Genomic DNA, 24,381 nt, shown 5'->3' on the forward strand with positions numbered 1-24,381 from the left:
GTGCTGTGAAGACACAGGCTGAACTGGTGCAGCAGGGGTATCCGTCACATCAGCTTCTTCAAGTTGGATGTTGGCACTTTGTAAGCAAGTTGGCTCCGACGGGGCAAAAAAAAAAAAAAAAGAAGAAGAAGAAGAAGAAGAAGAAGAAGAAAGAAAAAGAAAAAAGTTCCGTTTCTACAACACAATTCGTTTGTATACTACCGAGTGAGTTCACTACACAGGCCCGCGACCAGGACCATTACGCCACCGTGAGGCCGGGACGAAGTCGAGCACCGTTTCTTTATGAGCGAGTTCACCGCACGAGTTGGATGGAGTGAGACTACAGGCACGTGGAAGTGTTACAGTCGAGTCCAGACGATACAAATGCTGACTTAATGATACGCCAACGGTGCGCTCTTCGCTTCAGCTGCTTTGGTTTTCTCTTGATTTCTTTGAAACACAAATTTCGGAAGAAAACAAAAGTAAATGATGGATCTATCCAAACTGACTTTTCTTCTTTAGGGTTCATTTCTTCCCCGACATTCTAAACAAAACAATCAAACAACACAACCGCATGTCGTTCCATTTTCAAGAAGGCTACAAAGAAAACCAGTCTGGAGAAACGGAACTTTAAAAAGATTTAAAAAAAAAAATAAAAAAAAAATTGCCGACCGCTCCGCACACCTGCTTGAGATCATGTCAAGAGTAAAAACCAGAAGCTGACGTGACATTTTAATAGGTCTGGATTCACAACAGTGGCACTTGAGAAGAATAAAGAAAATTTGTTGTTTTTTTTCTCGTCACATTTGACTAGTTTTCATTTCACAGCTCAGGGTCGGAGGAGAACGTCCCACAAATGAGGAAGTGACACATGTCAATCCGCTAGCCACCCACAATGACACCGATGGGAACAGCGTCACATTCTCAGGCTAAAGACTAAACACGTGTTGAACATTCTCTCGGAGGAGAATCACCCAATCAGAGACAGGAAGGAGCAGCTGAAACAGGCGGGAAACTGCGGAGAAGTGGTGGGGGAGGGGTCATTATTAGCAGAGTGGAGCTAGCTAGAGAATACTACAAACTTGTCAGTAAAAGTACAAAGCAGAATTGTATATATTGAACTGAAAAAAAGCCAACACGTTTTACGAAAACTCATTCGGGAGCAGTGTGGCGCTGTGTGTATTCAGGGAGCGTGCATTTATTTAAAAAAAAAAATTTTTTTTTAGTGTTCACTAGTATCAGCATGTGCTTTTATCCAGAGAAGGAAAAACAAATATCAATGAGCAGTCCTGTCAAAAGATCAGATAGTTTAAGCTTCTATTAGGAACCGTAAGGCAAAATGGGGGCTAGTGCCGCATCTTACAGGAGGACGAGCCCTCCGTTCACACCCTGGAGAGACAGGCACCTGAGACGGCTGATGATAGGTCCAACTCGCACACATCTACTGGATTCTTTTTTTCATTTTCTCCCCCACCTTTTCACTCACGCCTCACCGAGACCCAAAAGGACAGAAGAAGCAAAAACAATCAGGGCACTTAACACTGGAGAGGAACCACCTATGGGTGCTCGATGGTTCACATTTGCGTTTCTAGCTCTCCACTACGTGCACGTTTCTAGCAAGCGATGCTTAACAGTCCCTAACGTCCTTCGGAAGCGAGGAAAAGACCAGGAAAGAAAACAGACCAACTGAAAGAGTTCGTTCCTTCGCAGTAATGTTTTTTTTTGTTGTTTTTTTTACTTACTTTTTACAGGCTCGTGGTGGCACTGGAGTGATTTTTAAGAGTGGCCGACGCGATTTCAGCTCCACGCGACCACTCGGGTTAAACACGCTGACGACGAGGCAAAGGACTGGTTCTTTCCTCCGTTTGGAAATGAACAAACGATTCAAACAAAAAGGCTCTCCGTCTCTTCTCTGTCCCTATTGTCCATTTACAATTTCGCCTCAGAGCTGATCAGTCGACCGCTGCGATACTCCCGCCACCACCCGGACAACTTCAGGAGTCCAATGGAGGGGGGAGGAGCTGATTCGCAGCACCGAGCGAGGAGCAAATCCTCGGCTGATTCTCGGTTGCAAGACTTTTGCTCCTTGATATGCACAGATGGACACAGACTCCATATATTCATCATCCAATCACCTCAAAATCAAGATCCACACAAGATAAAGCAAAGGCGGCGCCATCGTCAAAAAAAAGAAAAAAAAAGAAGGGGGGGGGGGCATTTTGTAGCCGGATGTCACATCATTTTTGTACCACAGCAGTGCGACATTTATCTTTTAAAAAATACAATTAAAACACACAAGCACGCACACAAAGACTCTCTGGATTGTGTCTTCTTAAACACGTGAGAAATCAATCGCACGTGCGATTCACGTGAACATACGGTGCGCGAGTTATGCTACCCGCATAGAATACACACACACACACACACACACACACACACACACACACACGTGCGCGCGCGCACGCACGCACACGCAAAGGTGAGCGACGCTAGGTCTAAATATAAAAGCGGATGATTTTAGCCCGACTAAAAGCGACAGGAGCTGGAAGTTTAAACGTGGAGGGAGGGAGAGAGAGAGCAAACTGAACTGTTGTGTCTAAATGGTCTTACACACAGTCTGGTACTTACACAGTGTTTGTGGCATCATGTTGTGTAGTAACGCAACGTATGTACAATTCAAACATAATCCCTGCCTCCACACCTCCCACCCAAAAAAAAAGAAGAAAGAAAAAACAAAAAGGCAAAAATTGTGAAATTAACTACAAAAATTTGTACATACACATTATATATGCATATGAAATGCATATATATATACACCGAATGCTATACATATATACTAACTTTATATATACATTTACATTTCACACGCCGATGCTCATCTTGCTAGTTGTTCAGGTGACAAAACGCTGCCCTCTGGAAAACGATTATCAGGGTGAAATCTATCTTTTTTTTTTCCTTCCGGGTCTTTAAGCTTTAACTATTTATGACTTTTGATCAGATGATTCTACTCAAAGGTTCTTGCTTTTTGATTCTGTGAAATAGTTGGGTGGTGGTGGGTGGAGGAAAAAAAAAGACACTAAACAAAACAATCATCCCTTGTAAAGTAGAAAATGTTAGTACTTTCTCACAGGTGCGTAGCGGGGGGAGGGAGGAGGAGGAAGAGGGAGGGTGGCTAGACTGGAGAGGATTTTGGCAGACACAGTGTGTGACCCCACCGCAGATCCGGCCCCCCGCAGATGAGTTGACAGGTGTGGAGTGGCTTCGTGGGGCAGGCAGTGATTGAGTGTAGCACAAACGGCGCTTCGCTTAGTTCCAGATCCGGAGGAAACTGTCCCAGGAGCCGGTGGCCACGGCCATGCCGTCCTCCGTCACTCCCAAGCAGGACACTCTGTTGTCATGGCCCGCGAGCACCCCTAGAGGGCAAAAAACAAAAAACAAAAAAAATAACAGAAGAGAAAATGAAATTAAGATTATTTTTTAAGAAGATGCAAAACAAGACGGAGGATTCAGAGGGTGTGGTGAACACATCACGTGATCTAATTATGATATTCATGTTCACTGGAAGTACACGGTAATGGTTATACTGGCAGACACAGGGTGGAAACCATGAGGGACTGAGGATGTGATATAGCAAAAGTCAGTTCATTAAAATACTGCAATACCAGTAATGTGACAAATACATCTGTGTTACCATCTTGTCCTTTGTATTTTCCAAACCTTTCCCCTACGGAAGAGGATTAGGGCCACAAGAAGAGAAAAAAAACGAAGGTAATTTTTTTTTTTTTTAAGTTTCCAATTTGAGAATAAAGTTGAAATTTTGAGATCAAAGTCGAAATTTCGTGGATGAAGTTGACGTGAAAAAGACACATTTTCGTGAATAAAAACTAAAATCTAAAATCTAAATCTTGCAATTAATGTCAACATGAAGTAAGTCAAAATGTCTTCTAGCGAAGTACTTCCGTTTTCGCCAGTTTTCATGTAACTGTGGGTAACTGGGTTAATCCACCATCCATCCAGTCTACACGCCAATTTCCACTTTATTTGTGGTGACTTTATTCACAAAATTTCGACTCTATTCAAGAAATTGTCTTTTTTTTCGTCGACTTAATTTGCAAAATTGTGTCTTTTTTTTACATCGACTTTTTTCCACAAAATTTCACGTGACTTTATTCACGAAATTTCAATTTAAAACTCGGGATGAAAACTTGACTAAAAATCTCCTTCCTGTAATATTTTTTTCCCTTCTTGTGGCTCTAATCCTCTTTCGTATTCACCACCACTGAGTCGACCAACCTTATGAAGAATGACCAGCATCATCTAGTGGACTTAAAATTCAAGTCATTTTATTCATAATTTTCATTTTCCATTCATCGAATATCAATTTGTGGCATCCTTGAATAATACCATAGTACGAAGGAAAGTAATATTTGGCTGTATGGGTGATTTTTTGATATATTTTATTCCTCTCCACACTTCCTCAGAGGTGACTTACCTGAGCGCTCGCCTTTCAGAGTGTCCCACACGTTGCAGTTGAAGTCGTCGTAGCCGGCCAGGAGCAGGCGGCCGCTCTTGGAGAAAGCCACGGAGGTGATGCCGCAGATGATGTTGTCGTGGCTGTACATCATCAGCTCCTGGTCGGCGCGCAGGTCAAACAGCCTGCAGGTGGCGTCGTCCGAGCCTGTGCCGAAGGCGTTCCCGTTTGGGAAGAACTGTCGGGAGAAAAATGGCAGCATTAGAGACCGTTTCTGGAACTGTCAATCATAAAATCAGATCCAAAGACATCTTAAAGCGCTTTGTACAATGGGAAAAAAACCAAACCAACTGAACCCTTCCAGAGCAAGCAAGGTGCGACAGTGGCCAGGAAAAAGTCCCCTGTAGGAAGAAACCTAGAGCAGATCCCCAAAATGTCTCTGTCGAAACAGAGAACAGTGGATGCGGAGTGCAGAGCGCTCTGAGAAACACGACCAGTAAAACAACAAAAACAATCTGAAGTTCTTGTAGTTTTCAAGGTAATATTATATCATGGTTTTACCGGTGTGGCCTGCTTGGGGATGGATTCTGCTCGATGTGGCCCGTGAACTAAATTGAGTTTGACACCCCTGCGGTTTGTGTTTGGTCCTACATGCCTGTCAGTGAGATCATTAAAGAATTGTTTGGTGTGATGGACACTGGCCGTTGTCCATTTTTTTGATTGGAATGTCTGGGCCTCTCACCTCTTTAATATTTTGACTTGAAAGTGCGTGTTTTCAGCTATTTAATCGAATACCTTCGCCACGACGTCACGTCCGTACTCACAGTCACAGCGTTGATGTCGGACACGTGTCCGGTGAAGGACTGCCTGCACATGCCGTCGCGGATGTCCCACAGCTTGGAGGTGGCGTCGCAGGCTCCTGAGACAAAGGTCTTGTAGTCTGGACTGAGAGACAAGCTCATCACGTCCCCAGTGTGGCCGGTAAAGGTGGTGGCCTGCTGGCCCGTCTCTATGTCCCACAATGCACTGCAAGAAGCGGGTTCATGATTTGAGTTTCGTGACAAAACAAGCACCCTTCACCTTCTTCTTGTTATGTGCGGACGGAGGCGGGAGCTGCGAGTCTTTACCAGGTGGTGTCTCCTGAGCTTGTCAGAATCTGGTTGTCGTCGATAAAGCGGCAGCAGGACAGGTAACCTGGAGATGGACAGAGGTTTCGTATCAAAGAAAGAAAGCAAGGCGAGCGGCCACAGAGTTAATCTCTCTTTACAGCGCTGCCCTGTCAAAGTTTAAACCAAGAGTCGTACCCTGACAAGGAACTCGTTCCCCCTGATGAGCTGGACAGTTTAGTTTGATTTTTTAAATCTATTCATTCAGTTTTACTTTTTGACGTTTGTCGCACAACAGATTTGATTTGATTTGATTTTAGGCTTCACAGTTACACAACTGACAGCAATTCTATTCATAGATGGGGACAAATCAGAGCAGAGATAAAAAAAAAGATTCAGACATCTCATCCTCTATACTTAAGATTAATTTACTAGATTTTTTTTTGCAGAGCCATTTCATACATTAAAAACAAGGTATCGTTTACATTAGGGGTTGTCACGTAAATACTATTCACAACTGGTTTGCAATATCAAATTACCAAAACTCTATTGCTATGAGTGTTTCGGCTAGATTTCAGTGCTCATTGGATGTACTGTGGTGTGGTGCTATTCATGGGCCTCTAGTGTGGGGCTGCTGTACGTTGCACAGCTAACAGTCACCTTCAGAACTCCAATTGATAGATAGTGACATTACGTCAAAGTCTTCCAACATGTCTTTTATGTCATGTACATACATCAAATCATTTTACATGCATTTGCATCATAATGTTTGGTGTTCATGCTGCTGTATTTATTAAAATAACTGATAGCAGCGGGCCTAATTAACCACTGGAGGGTTGCAGCTTCCTACTGCAAGTTTCTACTTCTTTTCTCTCCAGTCAGCAGTTTGTTCGAAGAGAAACAGGCAGCTGATTGGTTGGCGCTGCTGGCCAAGCGTCTGCCTACCTGTGTGTCCTGGCAGCTCTCTCGTGACCCTCACGTTGCCCTCGCGGGTCTTCAGGCTGTATATGGAGCAGATGTTGTCCAGGCCTCCGCAGGCCACATAGTTCCCAGAAGGAGCGTAGGCGCACGTCATCACCCAGGACGAGCGCAGAGGGATGGCATGCATCTGGGGAACGCCATGAGCAGGGGGATTAATAAAAACACAGTTGGGGGCTGGGGGGGAGGGGAGGGGTCAAAGGTTTCAAGTCTCCTTCCTATCAAGCCTTACACATCATATTACTGATTAATGGAAAAATGTTTTGTTTTTTTGGTTTATGCCATTAGTTGTGGATGTGATGCTAAGACCTTGAAAATCTGCCTTAATAGACAATTTCCATTAAATTATGTGGACATGTGAGTGTTGTATGCACATAATTGGTTAAAAAAAAAAAAAAATCCAACTTTTTTTTTATTGAAAAAGAATCTGAAATACTTCCAGTCGCAGAATTACAAGTCACATTTTTTTGGTTAAGTATATATTTATATATCCACATAGATACAGTAGACCTACACAACATATACACAGCACATGCATACATAAATACATACATACATACATACATACATACATACATACATACATACAAAAAATTCAAAGACAAAAAGCACCCTGAATAGAGTGTAACAAAGAAAATTAAATCAAAGCATAATGAAATGAACAAATGTAAGCTGTAACATCCTTTTGTATAGAATTTAGTGGAAGTGAGGCATTGGTTGTTTTTTCAGCAAATGGATAAAAGTATGTAATTACTTCAGTAGAAAGAAGAGTAAATTCTATCTCCAATCCTGAACATAGAATTTTTCAAGCATTTAAATTGACAGATAATCAATAATTATACCTTATTTGTTGTGTAGCTGTCCCAGATAATGAGCTTTCCATCTTGCGAGGCACTGACAAGTAACCTGGAGAGAAGCACTGGCATTAAATGAGGCGCGCACACGTAAAAAAAAGAAGCAAAAACCCATCAGTGTGTGTGTGGTGTTTGCATGTGAAGAGAAACAATGAGACAACTCAGCTACTCTGCTGCAGGGTAGCAAAAAAATCCCCTTCAGTAATGGAATCCGCCTAGGCTTCCTACTCCTCCCTCCCTCCCCAACTTCTAATGTCCACTTCACTCCACCTAATATCTAATACTCACATCCTGTCGCTAATTTAAAAGACTAGACAAACAGAAGAAAAGAAGCCTGACTAGGGTTGGAAAAGGTTTAGAACGGATGGCTGGTGGAACCCAGAGACGGGCAGGCAGGGGGACGAGCGACAGAGCAGGGAGCGGTTTCAAGTCAGAATCCAGAAGGAACAGCTGGAGCCACTCCCCTCCCGTTCTTAGCCTGGTGTTTTCATCTCTCCGGGGACAGGAAGTAGTTTGTTGGTGGTGTGCTACAATCAAGAGTAAAAAAAAAACCATCCCGCTAAAATGTCACCGGCTGTGTACAATACAAACACTGGCCTCCTGCAAGGTCATCCAGAGGATGGAGGGACAATTCATTCACACACATACACACTCAGCAAAAACCTAATGATTCACACATTGTGTGCATCATCGTCTGCCAGTTTTACAAGAGAGAAATAATTAGTCCAGATTTCATGAGATTTTCATTTGGTTTTTGTTATAATTAAAGCTCAAATAAATACATTTTATGTCGGCAAAGATCCATACACTGCATGCATACTAAAGGAAAAAATATAGCACTGACAGATATTAGCTGGTGCTGACAATTGCAGAAACTGAAAAAAAAAGCAGTTTGTAAGATTTTATTCGGAGCCAAAGCTAATAAGACTGAAATAAAGAATCACTTGATGATTTTAAATCAGAATCACTGAGAAATGCGTTCAAAAGGATTCCATCTTACAAACTGCATATTTAAGATAACATCTAACAGTCTTTGTGCTCAGCAAATGTCAATACTGTGCAGTAAGTTAGACAGTCATACAGTGCTATGGCTGAAGGATGCAGAGTAGTAGAGGTGCCGATATTAAAGGTCTGTTATGGTGGCATTAGTCATATTAGTAGAATATTAGTTGGAGCAGCGGCAGCGGTGGTGGTAACAGTAGTGTGGCCCCACACCTGGGACTGTCGTCACTGCCCCAGTGCATTGCATTGGGAAACAGATGGACAGAGAGAAACAGAGTGACACATCAAAGCACAGAAATCAATTACTAACTACTTTTCAACATTGCTGCTTCAGGTTAAATTGTCAGCGGGAGTTTCAATTCGGAACCTATTCAACATTTGTGGAATAACCGACACACTGTTGGTGAGTACATGAATCTATAAAAACTATGATATATTTAAGGGTGATTAGCCACCGTATTGCCCATTGGTGTCATCTCAGGGAAAAAACAAAAATGTCCTCGGCGCACCAGAAGCCCACAGATGTTAAGAAAATGGAACAAAAGGCAACAGTTACAACTCGCAGCATCTACTTTCCCAACATTTAACTCTCTGTAAAGTTTTTTTTTTTTTCCTTCTCGTTTCTTGCCCTTCCCCCAAAGGAACCATATCCTACAAGTGTGTTCACGGAAAACTTTGGCCTTGAGTAGAAACTACTGAGGGAACAAGAGAAACCAACACCACAAACAGAGTCAGTGGTCAGCGGAGAGAGAACGAACGCTTCAACAAGCGCACAGTCAAAAACATGCTATGATAAATAGAAACAATAAAACCAAATAGAGTAAAAACTTTGAAACGAAGAGGAGACAAACATGTTTACCTATCACAGACTATTTCAAAACAGTGCGAGCCACATTTTTCCTACCTAGAGTCGCTGCCCCAGTGCATTGCATAGATCTTGGCCAGGTGGCCCCTGAGAGTGCGTCGCGTCCGCATCTGTATCCGGCCCACTGAGTCCAGACCAGCTGTGATCTGCCAAAACACAGGAAGAAGTGTCAGCGGTGACACTACAAACACATTTTGGCACTACAAACACACACCACCGTGGATTCCCGGCGCAGAAAACCCAACAATAGGACAAGCCGTTCAACAGCTGAGCTGAGACTGAGAGGGCCGACAGCGCACGTTTTCGATGCCACTTCAGTCTAGCTTTGCAAGAGGTTTTAGAGAGGTTGTAACTGCGTTTGGGGGTATAGTGGCTCAATATTCAAGTTGCTGGATAGCATTACGTGCACATGTTTAAGCTGCTGATAGTTGTATCTTTGCAAAGTCAGAGGAGAGAAACACAAATGTGTAAACGTTTTGGTTGCATCTCAGTTGAAGCGCTGAAATAGAAGCGTTGTATTATGGAATGCAACAGAACCATAGAGAGCAGCAGCAGCAGCACTTTGCTTTCGGCCGCACTGTTCAACTGCCTGTGTTGACTGTATTTTTATTGATCACACTCTAGGATGAGAGACACCTAAAACTCACATTTCTACATCACACTTCAAGTCTGAACGTTACCTGTTGAGCTGACTCACCTGTGACAGAGTGGAGTCACTGCAGGCTTTCCTGGCATCCTGCAACACAAGACGAGCTTGTATGACTGTACTGACCGAGAAAACAATCTCCTCTTGACACACTGAGCCACTGAAACGACAGGGCTCTCTTCACAAATACACCAACAAAATTATAATACTGAATAATAATAATAATAATAATGATGATAATGATTATGATAACAATAATAATAATAAAAACACAACAGCATGAAAAAAAAAAGGCTGAATACAAAATGCACCAGAGTGCATGGCACTTTACCAAAGCTGAGTCACAGCCAAAGGTTGGAGAGCTGTGATTCACAAAACACACACACACACACCCAAGCATATAAACAAAAGTGTTGTCATACCCGGATCTGATTGCGTAGCTGCTCGGCTTCCTGCCGCAACTGTTCCAGCTCACTCATTGTCCCTCCGTGTCGTGTTCAGGCCGCGCTATGCTTCAAATACTGATTAAGCCGGGGGGGGGGGGCGGGGGGGAACACACACACGTGCCTGCACAGACACGCACACGCACCCACGCACACCCGCACACACGCACTCGACCAGCTGACACCTGCAAGACAGAGATGCAGAAATACTATGAGTGCATCAGGCGAATGGGGAAGCAGATCACATCAAACGCACACAAACACACTGGTATCCTGTCAGGAGGATGAGGCGCAGGGGGCGGGGCTGAGGTTGGGAGGGGCTGAGGGTTGCAGGGGGCGTGGTCTAGCTCTTCAAACACCCCTCACCCCCCCGCCAGCGTCTGGTTCAAAAGGCCATTTGAGCCAGCGTCTGACCTTTCCCGACTCAATCTGCCTTTTGTGCGGCCGCATTGCTCGGCAGCGCCCCCGACAGTGCGCGCGTGCATCAGCGCCCGTGCAACTGAGCGTGTCAGTTGTGCATTCTGGACAGATTTGGATGATTTATTACGGAGAATGTTGATACGATTGGAGAGGGGTTTGTGGGGAGGGTGGGGGAGTTGTGTGTGTGTTTGTTCTGGCGTCTAGTGTTGAGTCAACACGTGCCAGTTGCACTTCCTCCATCCTTTGCAGGCCTCAGAGGACACTTGGCTGGGTGGACGAGGGTGGAGCACCGATACAACTGAGTGTCTGCAGCAGGATGACCAGAGGCTCAGCCCTTCCGGATTTCATTTTCAGCTCCATCTCCTACTATTACACAAGCAGCACGTCCTCCTCTATGCAGGAAATCAGGGTTTAACATTAAAAATGTTACATTTCCTTCAACGAAAAACCATTGTTCGCAATAGACGACTGATTCTCTTTCTAGAGGAAATAAAAAGTGTTTCTTTTCCAGCCCCACGTATTACAAAACAAACTGAACTAATCAATAGCGCTATCACACTAAACACACTTCCAGACAGTGACGCGCAGAGGATGATTTCATTTACGTCACTGCCCGAAGAAAATCCCCTCTTGTAGTTTTCCAGTAGGACAGAAATGTCTTCTGTCACAGCTGCCATGTTTTGCTTTAATTGGCTAACGCAGGTGTTTCTAATGACACTAATCAAGTTTCAGCAACATTCGGACAAGGGAGAGAGAGAGAGAGAGAGAGAAAGAAAATAAAAAAAGGTCCAGATGCTGCCCTTAACACTGAGTCTTCTGCCTGACTGGAAAAGCTCTGTCACACAGAAGGGACCTCGACCTACTCATGGAGAACACGCCATACGACAAAGACCTGCTTGCACCGCTTTGAGTCATAATTCATTCTGATTTTACATTCAAAAAATAATCATTTTGTTTTGAAGCCCAAGATACATTTGTGCAACCTATCAAAGTGTCTGAATATTCTGTTAACTTCAACCTCAACATTCTGATGACAAAGACTCTCCAAAATAAAATAATTTCGAATCCACTTAGGGGTGCAGACACTTCTGGCAATGTATATATCAGAGATGGGCAAACCTTTTGAGTGGTGGGGCACAAAGGGTTCTGAGGAGCCAAAGCACGAGGAGATGGATGAAGTGTTTCGGTGACCCACCTCATCGGAGAGAAAAATATCATAGGATAAGTAAAAAAAAAACAAGTGCTTTAATGTCAATTGGGAAATGAACAAAAGCGAGTCTTTGAAGGCCCACGGTATTTAGTTCTTTATTGAAATAACTCTTAAAACACAGAAAAAGATTGAGGAAAAACAGCTTACTTATTATTAATATAGTTTCTTTTTAAATTTGGCGGGCCGGATTAAAAAGCTTAACGGGCCGCATATGGCCCCCAGGTCCTAGTTTACCCACCATTGGTGTATCTGACCTATAGCCGCATGCCGAGGCCGATACTGTAGCACTGTGCACAGAAAGCCACAGAGACCAGTGCTGTGTCTCGCAGTCTCAGGGCCTCTGCATTGTCGCTGCCTGCTCTGAGCTGCTCAGCGAGAGACGTCACTCGCTCCTCGCAGCTGACGCAACTCCACCAAAAAAGAGCCTCTCAGACGGGGGTTCTCCACGACGACGGCTGTGACTCCGGCCTCTCTAATCAATCACCCACGCCGCACAAAGCGTCTCGTGAGCGACCAAACAACCTGGCGTGTCTTTCTCCGCGTGACGTCGAACAGCTCATGAAGGGGAATCACGTGGGGAGCGGACGTACAAGTGATGGAAGATGACGCTGGAGAACCCGAAGGGTCAGAATCCCCGGCGCCCTGGACGTCAACGGGTCTGTTTTTACACACTAACGGTGCGTACACAAGAACGCAGAACTAAGACGAGTCCCCAATTGCAACAAAGTTCTCTTGTGACAGGCCTACGTATGCACTGTCTGGACCTCATTCTGGTTCAAAAGTAACTGTCGTCATTATTAGGAATGTTCTGTTTAATTTCTTTTTTGCCTATTGCAAATTTTGTTGGATGTTGGATATTGAATGTGGGATTAATAAGGCGTTCTATTCTATTCTACTCCATTATTAGTTCCAATGAACATCAGTAGATGACGTGTTGATCTCTCTCCAGCTCCATGTTGAGCCTCGCAATATGTACCTAGTTCTCATGTATGACAGGCTGCGGTAGATATTAACACTTAAAACCAGCAATACACGTCATTTTCACACAAATGGGCCTTCTGATATTCCTGTCATCAGGACACACCACACAAACACCATAGGAACATCTTCTTTTCCTTTCTCCTTTTATCTCCCTCCATTTAATCATATCCTCTTTTATCGTGTTACACATTGTGTATTCTTTCTGTCCACAAAACTTCAAAACAGTAACGTGTCACCAGAGCTTGAATCAGTGAGAAAATTCAAGGGTGAAAATTTAATTTTGGGTGAACTACTCTAGGATTTCACTGTCTGGAATCTCTCAATAGTTTATTAGAAAATTCCTTATAAACTGTCTGCATTTAAACATGTCTAACATCTATTGGATTTTGTTGTGCTTTTTAATTTAAATATTCAGTCCATAAACAAATAACCATACTTGGGACAAAATGAGAAATGCCTGGAAACTTTCCATGGACTTCCCGGCAAAAGTGAAACCTTGAAGTAGGCCAGTTCCACCAGGTGTAAACTTGTTCACATAGCATATTGACTATTTCAAATATTTGGAGAATGGAGGAAACACCAGGTTAGATTCCAGTCAGGTAAGTGGCCAAGCGCTTCTTTCTTGTCAACTCAATTCTATTCCTTGTCTATTGGAATATTTACTATAATCTACAGGTTATATTCCCTGTGGCCGGGGTTCATCAGTCCAGAGTTGCTGAGAAGTGCTGGTTCATCTTCTGAATGCTGTCCTACAGACAATAAATGACCAACAAAACCAAATATGCATAGTTTCTTTTTTTCAAGTGACACTAACTACAAGGTGAAAAGATCAACAGACTAAAGACAAAGACTCGAGTCTTGCCAGGCCCAGATCTATAACATTTGAATGATCTAATAAGTTTTATTGCACAGAACCAACAGACACACATCAAAGTGAATATGAAATGTCTGCACAACCTACTTAGACCATGGGTTTTACCCCACCTACACATGACAATTTTCTTTTGAATTTGCACATAATGTAGTCACCAATAATTACCAATTGACATGGCAATAACTCGGCCTCATACAACTTGTTGAAGCAAGTCTGTTTGCGATTCAGTCCGTGATATGCTTGTTAATCTTACAAGACCACTTAAGATCTCACTGGAATGTCTATGTGAAACAAAGGCTTTAGTTGAATAGCATGGCTGCATCTTCGGGAAAAAAAAAAAATTCCTGTTTGATACCGATATCCATTAGGATGATAAGGGCTTCATTCTAAACAGATGTTTCTGTTGCCTAAAACTGAAACTTGAATTACCCCCACCTTGCTAGGTTTCCATTTGTTCAAAAGAGCTACATTTGACAAAACATTTATATTATTATTATTATTATTATTATTCATTTTTCTGGAATCTTGTGATTCATTTTAACAGTGTATTTCTCTCAAAAACAGAAACACTCGTAATTCTCCATAATTGTTAAGTATTACTGACAACAGCTGTAAAATATATCAGAATTCTGCGGAAAAGACTCTTCTCCCTGGTTGGTGACAAGACCCCCAGCAAGGCACATGGCCAACTTGTCTGTCATACTGAATGTTTTTGCAGGAGCCTGTAAACAGAGGGCTAAATAAGCTTTCCTTTTCTGTTTTTAAATCCCAGACAGAGGGAAGAGCAAAGACAAGCATGAGATATAAAGAAGTTTTTATTAGTAGTGTAGTGTTTATTACGTATGCATATGGAAAACTTAATGATAACCATTAACACTGAACATAATTCAACTTTTAAAAATTATTTTAAAATATGCATTCAACATGGTGCTGTGCTGGATCATGACAGCGTACGAGGCACGAAAATGTGCCTCTGGGCTGCACGTTGACAGAATGCCAAATTAACTTTTATAACAAGTGAATACGAGACGTTTGCGGTGGGAATAAAAACAGGAAACCGAGCATCGTAAGAATACTTTTTTTTTTTTTTTTATGAAATTATCGGCTGCCGTTTCCACGGGCATTATCAGGCAGGGGCGCCAGTCTGCGCGAGCGTCGTAGCCCGTCACGCTGCCGGTTGCCGTTCGTATAATGACGGCTGACTGGCATGTATATTTAATAAAAGAAGGGAAAAAGGAGGGGGAGGGGGACGTAGGGCGTAACACAGAGAAATATACGAAGATAAAGACGAGTACATACAAAACAAAAAGCAAAAAACAAAACTAGGAATTCTGGTCGAAGGGTTTGCCCCGTAGTTCCGCTTGAGAAGCGTTTGACAGCAAGCAAAAAAAAAAAAAAAAAAAAAAAAAAAGGGCCGCGTTTACAGAGCATTAATCTTCCACAAAAGGAAAAGCTTAAATAAAGAAAAGAAAGAGACAAGGCTCTTGTAGCCGGGGGGACATCTATGTCGAAGGCAAACATCACGCTGTTGCTCAATATCACAACTAACTGACACATTTGCATGTCAACCTCGGCACAGTGTACTTAACATATCTGGGGCGAGCGAAGCAGGAAATGAGCCGTAAACGCCGCTAAAATATCAAGACGAGATTGCGAGTCTTACCTTAAGAAAAAAAGCACGTTTTATCGTCGCTGTCGCTCTTTTCCTCTTACGAGTCACACCGACCTGTTTTCACACACGACGGGCATGGTCCCGGCTGCGAGGGGGGGTAATTGTAACGGGAGACGCGTTAATTTCAAGGCAATTTTAATCGGTTTACTGTAGCAGAGGCGAGGCGTACTCCGGGTCAGATTGGACTAGAAATTTTCTCCAAGCAAGCTAATCACCACACCCATACAAGTGGGAACATGGCAACAGCCTACGCCGAGGGGTGCGCGGCGCCGCGTATTTACACATTTTAAACGATTCGCTGGTGGAAAATAAAGCTAATGCAACTAGCAAAGCCGAGCACAGTTATTATTATTTTTGTTAGTATAATGTGGCATTTAAAATCTCCGGAAACCGTATACTTTAAAACTTGGGTAAACATTTGTAAAAGGATTGTGTAATCTACTGCCAGAATGGTACCGTCTGTTAGCCCCCTCATCTGAGGGGACCGGTTGGAATACTGGAAACAAGTAGAGGACCTGTGAAGCCTTCAGTACCAATGATTTCAACTGACTTTAGTGAAGTTCGTCAAACAGTTTTTTGCTTGCGAATGTGACCACTGGCGAAGAAAGAATCGTACGTTTGCAATCATCTTAGTTCTGACGGCTTTAAATTAAAAGGGCTCTCGACGTTTCTGTAACTTCTTTATTTACATCCAAAATAGCTCTATCCAGAAGAAGAAAAAAAAAAAAACACATTAGTCTTCCTTCAGCTCTTGGTTATGCGCTTAAACTTTACAGTCGAAGTAACCGTAGTACTATTGGTTTTTGTTTTTAACTGTTGTACACTGTATGTCACTTTTCAGAAAGTGTCACAAAGTGTTCAAAACAAAACAGGAAACTAGCCCCCTGTGATGTCACAGTAAGTAGAGTTACCTGACTGATGCCCCTCTGGGTTAGTGGCACTACCCTGCAGCAGTGTTTGGAAATGTATAGCAAAGCTTTAGTTTCTGCAAGGAGTGAAAACCCACCCTTTCTGCAGAAGGTGGCACCAAATACACCATTTACTGGGGAGATCTGAAGGGTTTCTCACTAGTTTCCAGTCTCCTCATAGGAACCTAAAATTGCTATAATTTTCATTATATATGTTTTTTTTTTAAAGCAAAATTATATTAACAGCTGCTAAAGAATAGAAACTCAAATACACATTCTCAATTTAAATTCTAGATTTACCCTTTGAAGTTTTGCATTTTGCCACCACAGAGCAATACAGATTCTCCCCCAAGAAAACCCACAGTCGGTGTGCAGTAAGCTCATAGACAGGATCCCCTCTCCATTAGAACAGGATGAATTTTTAATAGGACCAATGAAAGGAAACGGTGGGATAGGCTTTTCCATATCTCTGCACGAGCCGCAATCAATGAAAGGAAGATGAAAGTTGGTTTCCTTTTGGAGTGGCATGGGGTCAGATCAAGTCTAATTGAATAGACAAACAGCAGCGGTTTGGGTGTGTCAGACCAATTTCCCCCTAAACCAAATAATGAGGATTAGGATCAGCGTGATACTGAAACCATGTTGGTTGGTGTGGCTGATTTGTTTGAAGTGCAAATAGGACATTATTTAATAGAAGAACTGAGATGTGTTCCTCATATTTAATTTATAACGTCAAATCCAAACTATGTAAAAAATAAAAAATAAAGTAAATTTGCAACTCATTCAATTCATATTTTCACACAGTATCTTAAATGACGTTACACTTTCTGCTATAACAAAGCTGTTGTAACAACAGAACTCCAATTCAAAGACATGCAGAATGAATCCATGTGTCAAATGTTATTTTTTTCATACTTGTACGAAATCTCTACTTGATGGGGTCATCACCTTTTTTCACTCTAGCAAACAAAAGCAATATTTATTAGCTGTTAGAGAATTGCACTGGAGGTGTTCAAAAGTAAATCTTTGGCCAATAAGGTCCCTTGTCCTATTGCTTGGCAACCGAAAGGGGAGTGAAGGAGCAATCTGACACTGTAAAAATAGCACACCAACTGCTGTCTGAAAAAATACACACTTATTTCCAAGGCTATAAATAGCCTGGTGAAGTCTACAATTGGTATTATGTACAGTATTGGGACATAAGTGTTAGTCATGGGAATGACGTTTTACATGAAAGCAAATTCAGCATCAGAGATACAGTGGCTTGAATGGCCAGAAATTTAATTGCAATCATTTATAGAGATGATATAGACTGATTTTGAGTTGACGAGTTTTATTATTAACAAATCCAAAATATACTCAATATTAATAGTTAAGTTTAAATTTCTCAATTATATTAGAAATTGTATTAGCATTTATATTATATTAGCATTTGTAGGCAGGTGCTTCACTCATCCTCTTATATGACTAACATGTTGAACCGCTTTGCCTCTGCTGCATGAATAATTTTCAATGTCCAGGAGAAAAAGATACAGTGCTGAAAATGTTTGCATGCCAGAGAATATTTAGGGGTCAATCAATTTATTTTGTTCATACGATCATGCAATTTAAGTTGCATTTCACTCAAAGGTGTCACAAAGACCTGTGCACAGTGTCTTGGCTTACTGAATGGTCTCATCCCTGCAGTGGCACATTTTTAAAGGGGGCCTCATGTGCCTTTCGTACCGTAATCAAACAATCTGGTGCACAATAGATGGCTCAGACGTGGCATCTGAATTCATCATGTACAAAGCAGTTTCTTTCACAATGCTGCTAACAATATTTCCTGACATGTGGCTGATCAAAACAAATGGAACATCAATCTCTATGCCTATTTTATATGCCCATTCTGCTGTTGATATATATGTGCATATATATATATGTATATATATACATACATACTGTATATGTATGCGCGGTGGAGCACACTATTGACCCCCATGTAATACTTCCACTATATCAAAGGCAATTAAAAGGTGTAGCAGCAGTAGAACCTTAAAAGGCTTTATCAGGGCTGTCTTATCCACCAGACATCTCCCGGGGAGGCTGGCCGTTGCTAGGGTAACCCTCACAAATGGCAACTGACGTCAAGAAGGTAGGAGAAATACCAGGGAGAGCTGGAGCTGCTATGCATAATGGATATTTGAAAAAAGGGCCCTCTTGAAGAGTGCAAAGTGACTTAAAATAAAATATGCGTGCCTGGCTGGCCCTGCCACGACTCTGAGCTGTGTGTGTCTCTCTCTCTGATGAGGAAAATAGATGCCGACAGGCTCGGAGTTTTACTTGCTGACTGGCACAGCTGGAGCCTGAGTGGCTGTATTTCAATGATTTATTTTACAAACAATATACGGGTTATTTTGTGCAAATCAACTATCAATTTGATAACAGTGGCTGATAGAAAATTATACCTGCGTCTAATTACATTAGGTTGTGTAGTACATGCGCTCCATTTCCCCCCTAAATATGAGATTTTGATTATTTCCAGCTGTTGGGGTAAAAAACAAGAACTCACAGCAGCACTAATCGCCCCCTCTCCCCTCCCATCCCTCTGCCGTGTTGCTCCCTTGTCTAATCTCAGTGGCGTTGTTGGCTGCGACAGAGACTGCCACAGCAGCAGGTTGGTGAAGAGCCCTTGTCTTTTGATAATGCCCCTTGTGATGTGTTGGTGTCACTCTATTGAAAACTGGAACACAGATTGCAGTGCGAGGTTGGCAAGGGCCAAGTGCAGCTGCTATTCTAAACAAATGCAGCAAGACTGAAGCTCAAACATTAATATTTTCGAAGGGAGGGAACGTATGCAACACATCATTACTGAAAATGAAGCATATATCCGTATACTGTTCATGAAGCATTTTTCTCACTAATATTGAAGACAACCAGGAAATAATATCTGCTTTTTGAGGAAGCAATGTGCACGTTGAAACAATTTAAAAATTACATGTAAAATATTTTCCAAAAAAGAAATTAATTAATAAATTGTCATGGTGTGATTCATTTTGAATCACACTTTATAAACAGGTTGCAATTAAAAAAAAAAAAAAAAATCACCCCCAATGTTACAGAGCAACATTTGGATGTTAAGATGAAGTGGCATGAAGCTTGCAGAATTTTCTGGAGGAGCTGGAGAGGAAATGTGCAGCGAGAAGAAGTGAGAGTGTTTTAGTCCAGGGGAATCCCAGACCCTTCTGCACATCAATGGTTCAACAAACATGAACTAAAAAGATCTCTTTCAGAAGTGAATCACACAAACTGTGCATGAGGGAAAGATTTCTAAATAAAGTAACAGACAGCCCTGAAACTGTTATAATCTGACAAAAACATAATTTAATAATAAAAAGCCATCAGGTTGTTATCTGGAGCACTAAGGGTTCAGGGTGCATGAAATAAAACAGCGGTATTATGTACTAGCTGCCTGAAACACACACTAAGAAAAATTATGCCAGAGCCGCCCATCAGTTCCACAAAAATGTCTTACCAAGTAATTGTTAGGCTTTTTGTGCATATTCCAGATCTTCTCTCCTTTGTATAAAGGGGGTGGGGTGGGGGGCAAACTATAGAAATGCCATCTAAAGAGTGCGATATAAAGGGTCATTGTATTCTAGAGCTTAGAAATGAGAAACAAATTAGTGTTACCTTTTCTCCAATGCTGATGCGTAGAAGGTGAGCGTTTTCTGAATATGTCCCGTGTAGCATGAGATAGATCTACTACAGCGCACTGCCGCTGCAGTACTGGTTATAGCTGCGAGTGTAGATGCTACGGGAGGAGCAGTGAGTGGAAAGAGAGATGGAGTGTAAGTTTGACAGATGCAGACGGGGGCGGGCAACGGGAGATGGGAGTAGTATTTTTATTAAAGGGACAGCGCTTCAGCGCAACAGAAATCCTCCGTTGTTCTCGCCACACTGTGGCAGATCGTTCACAATTTGGAACAACGCTGAGATCCGAGAGGGTGGTTACACAAATTAGGTCGTAAATATAGTTAATCAGTAATACATGATACTGATATGCATTTATAAATGAATGGGGAGGAGATGCATTTGAGGCAGTCGCTGGGTTAAAGTCAAGAGAGGAGGCTCCAAAACAAGGTTGTAAAATGATTCAGACAGTGTTTTTTCCTGGACGAGCCCTGCTGGCACAACTGCTGGAGGCATCAGCCAGACTTCTTATTTCTGAAATTGGTATGGATGAACAGACATTGGGTGAAATTAAGTTTTTAGAGAACAATGTCATCTTTTGAGCTCTACGAGAGCAGACTGATGTGCAGCGTATTTTGTGTTACTGTTCCCGTTTGTGTGTTATGTCCTATCAGATCACACACACACCAAGACTAAATCCAATCAATGTTTTAATAGACATATGATTGAATCATGAATCCTAAAATTATGCAGCCTCTTTCACGTTTATGATAATGGAAGGTAGAAGAACCGAGCTACACGAGGACAGGACTGCTTTGGAACTTTTATTTGAGTTGGTCTTTTTCAAATCAACAATGACAAGACAATTGGAAATGTGTATAAATCTAGTTTTAGGGTAAATTATCCACAACTAAATGTAATCCTAGTTGGTTCTTCTCATGAAAATGCTAAAGTTTCACAAAGAATGAGTCAGCCATAAGTCAATGAGTCAACCAATAGCATGCCATCGTGGTGCCTTTTGTTGTTATTGGCTAATAAATCAGTCCTACTCCAGACTCTCCAAACAACAGAGCGTAGTGCATAGTACTAATGCTATAAAATAGTATGCAGTTAGTGTTATTCAGTCACTATTTGACAGTTATTAATAAGCACTGGATGTTAATGGAAAAGCTGACAGACCACTCCGGATTACAGATAATGACAATGTCCACTCCAGAGTTTTCTTTGTAAAATATGCCATATTTATTTTTGTCTTTAGGGTTTAGAGTAAGAGGTATGCAAATACCTTAAGTGTGTGTAAAAAGTGCACAGCAACCATTCGAAAAATACAGTATTTGACCATCAGAAGCAACTTCTTCTTCTTCTTTTTTTTAATTGCCACAAGAAAGGTGGGTCATTATCTAATGCGGAACGCTAACATATCATTAATAGAGTAAACTTACACCAATCGTTAGTTTCAATTAAAACTGACCTGTCTAGATGCAAAAATGCTATCAATTTGTTAGGTAACACTAAGCCTGTAAATCATTTCGTACTGCGATAAAGGGCTTTTTCCAGCAACTTAACAGCAAACCAGCGGGAGGCTTCACTCGAACTTGATTCCCTGAGCCAAAGGCAAATCTTTGCTGTAATTTATCGTGCAGGTGGAACGCCTCATGTACTGCTTCCAGGAGTCGCTGCCGGACTCCCTTCCGCCCCCTGTGTGTTTCTCCCCACCGAAGGCTCCTCCGATCTCAGCCCCACTCGTTGGAATGTTGACGTTCACGATGCCACAGTCGGAGCCCTTCGGTCCCAGCCAGCGGAACACCCGGCCCAGATCTTTGGTGAAGATGCTGCTCGACAGACCCTGCTTGACTTCGTTGTTCCAGGCAAACGCCTCCTCTTCGGTTTTGAACTTGAGGACGTACAGGATGGGGACAAAGGTCTCGGTGTGGACGATGGGAGCGTCGTGGGCCAGCCCCGTGATGATGGTGGGCTCCACGTAGTTGCCCGGGCGGTCCATCACCTTTCCTCCGCAGACGATGGTTCCGCCCTGCTGCTTGGCCTGCTCTACGGCTGCCAAGTACTGCTCCACGGCTTGTTTGGTGTGCAGGGGCCCATACATGGTGCTGGGATCCCAGGGGTCGCCGATGCGCACCTGCTTGTAGGCCTTTGTGACCCTCTCCACCACCGCGTCGTGCACGCTCTCGTGGAGCATCAGCCTCCTGGTGGTAGTGCAGCGCTGGCCGGCCGTCCCCACAGACGCGAAAACGGCCGACGGCACCACCAGGTTGAGGTCGGCGTCCTCGAACACGATGATGGCGTTGTTGCCGCCCAGCTCCAGCAGCTTGCGGCCGAACCTTTCCTGCACCGTCATGGCCACCATTTTCCCCACGTGGGTGCTGCCGGTGAACGACAGCAGGTCCACGCGCTCGTCCTTCGCCATGGCCGTGCCCACGTCGGCGCCGCCGCAGGTCATGGAGCAGATGGCGCCGGGCAGGTTGTTCTGCTCCAGCACCTCGGCCACGATCTTGGTGACCGCCACGCTGGTGAGAGGCGTGGTCGGCGCGCCTTTCCACAGGCAGACGTTGCCGCAGGTGAGGGCGATGGCGTTGTTCCAACCATAGACGGCGACGGGGAAGTTGAAGGCGGTGATGATGCCGACGAGGCCGACCGGGTTCCACTGTTCGATGAGGGCGTGTCCGGGCCTCTCAGAGGGCAGGATGGGTCCACCGATCATTCTGGACAGACCCACGGCATAGTCGCACACGTCGATGTACTCCTGCACCTCTCCGACTCCCTCCACGTAGATCTTGCCCATTTCCAGAGACACCAAACTGCCGAGGACCTTGATCTTCTTCCTCAGTGCGTCTCCGATTTGTCGCACAATTTCTCCTCGTTTGGGAGCCGGAATATCTGCCCACACCTTCCAAGCCTCCCTGGTCTTCTGAACAGTTTCTTCGTACTCAGCCAAAGTGGCCTGGGTCACTCTGGCAATCGGCTCATTGTTGGCAGGGCAGTAGGAAGTAACGACCTCACCGCTGCCTCCCCAGCTCCCATTGTAAACGCCGTGGTTGTCTTCAGAAAGGCCCAGCTCTTTCAGCCAGGAGTATTTGGGCTGGTTGATGAGTAGACCCGACATGGCTGCTGACTGCTGACGGCAGGCAAATGCAAACTTATTTCTCAAGAGGAGCCTGCTGTGCTGGGCAAGGGTCAGAGTCAGGCACCGCTGCATGAGTACTGGAATAAAACCAAGTTTAAAAATTAATTTTCTAAACAATTCTTGGGTTTCACCTGGTGTGCATACATCTGTTTGTGAGTACGTGTCTGTGTGATTTTGAATTAACAACAGAGAGTGTGTGTGTGTGTATATATATATATATATATATATATATATATATATATATATATATATATACATATATATATATATATTTATTTTGTTCATACAAAAAAAGACAAGGCAAAATATTTTCTCAACTTAAAGAAAAAAACAAATGCATAAACTTCAATACATAACAATAATAATAATAATAATAATAATAATAATAATAATAATAATAATAAACTTCAGTTCAGTTCATGTCAATACACCATACAGTGAACACGTGCCATGGTGGACGCAAGGTTAACAGCTGTTGACCGAAGAATGCAAGATTATAAATAGAAACTAACAAACTATTCAACAAGTGCGTTGCAGTCCCACCATTAAAAACGTCTCGTATTTGCATAATTAGAGTTATATAACTCAAGTTCAGCAAACTTTTGCCGAACGTGGTCGGCAGGTGTGTCAGGGGCGCTTGCGCAACATAAATCCTTATTTGGGACGACCACAAGTCTAAGGCCACGTGAAGCATTTAAGATTTTAACACGAAACCAACATCAAATGAGAAACACTCGATGTAATTTAAAATATATATATATATGTAAACCCGTGCAAATATTAAACAAACGAGCATGGGCCTTTTGCCATCAACTCCGCGAAACAACTAAAACGGCATGATATATAATCGGCAACAAATTCTTCAGTCTGCGACCGTGACCCAAGGTCTCATAGGATACATTCGCGGACTTGAACTTAATGTTATGACACTCACGTCTACCATATGGCAACGCATATTCACAATAATGCGAAGTAGGTTCATATCACTTATCACAAGTTTTCTTTTCTACTCACGTTGATATCAAGTTCACAAGCCACGTCTTTCTGCTGCTGCGCGTCGCAGTACTACAGGGTCTCTGAATATATGCGTCACAGCCAGAACCGGAAGTACAGATGCTGTGCGGCGTTGTGATTGGACGGCTGTGAGCACACAGTGTG

At 43.0% G+C, this 24,381-nt stretch overlaps 2 protein-coding genes across 3 annotated transcripts; both read right to left on the bottom strand.

The window, feature by feature from the left end:
* Nucleotides 1-1,789: 1,789 nt before the first annotated feature.
* On the bottom strand, nt 1,790-15,709 carry LOC142885940 (guanine nucleotide-binding protein subunit beta-4). 2 transcript variants are annotated; one of them, XM_076022759.1, is made up of 10 exons: nt 15,493-15,709; nt 10,324-10,529; nt 9,953-9,991; nt 9,295-9,401; nt 7,377-7,440; nt 6,502-6,664; nt 5,578-5,644; nt 5,275-5,476; nt 4,472-4,688; nt 1,790-3,392 (listed from the first exon to the last, which is right to left on the bottom strand). In XM_076022759.1, the coding sequence occupies exons 2-10, from the start codon at nt 10,378-10,380 to the stop codon at nt 3,286-3,288; spliced, it is 1,023 nt and encodes a 340-aa protein (XP_075878874.1). In that variant the 5' UTR covers nt 10,381-10,529; nt 15,493-15,709; the 3' UTR covers nt 1,790-3,285. The 2 variants fall into 2 exon arrangements, with proteins under 2 accessions (XP_075878874.1, XP_075878872.1); XM_076022757.1 differs by lacking the exon at nt 15,493-15,709 and having other exon boundaries at nt 10,324-11,880.
* A 5,590-nt stretch (nt 15,710-21,299) lies between these two features.
* Nucleotides 21,300-24,378, bottom strand: aldh7a1 (aldehyde dehydrogenase 7 family, member A1). Its single transcript, XM_076022755.1, has 2 exons — nt 24,238-24,378; nt 21,300-23,300 (listed from the first exon to the last, which is right to left on the bottom strand). Exon 2 carries the CDS (start codon nt 23,293-23,295, stop codon nt 21,667-21,669), a length of 1,629 nt encoding a protein of 542 aa, XP_075878870.1. The 5' UTR covers nt 23,296-23,300; nt 24,238-24,378; the 3' UTR covers nt 21,300-21,666.
* Nucleotides 24,379-24,381: the final 3 nt, after the last annotated feature.

This window comes from Nelusetta ayraudi, unplaced genomic scaffold (assembly GCF_046127955.1).
Source record: "Nelusetta ayraudi isolate G7.1 ecotype Tasmania unplaced genomic scaffold, CSIRO-AGI_Nayr_v1 ptg000013l, whole genome shotgun sequence".
Lineage (NCBI taxonomy): Eukaryota > Metazoa > Chordata > Actinopteri > Tetraodontiformes > Monacanthidae > Nelusetta > Nelusetta ayraudi.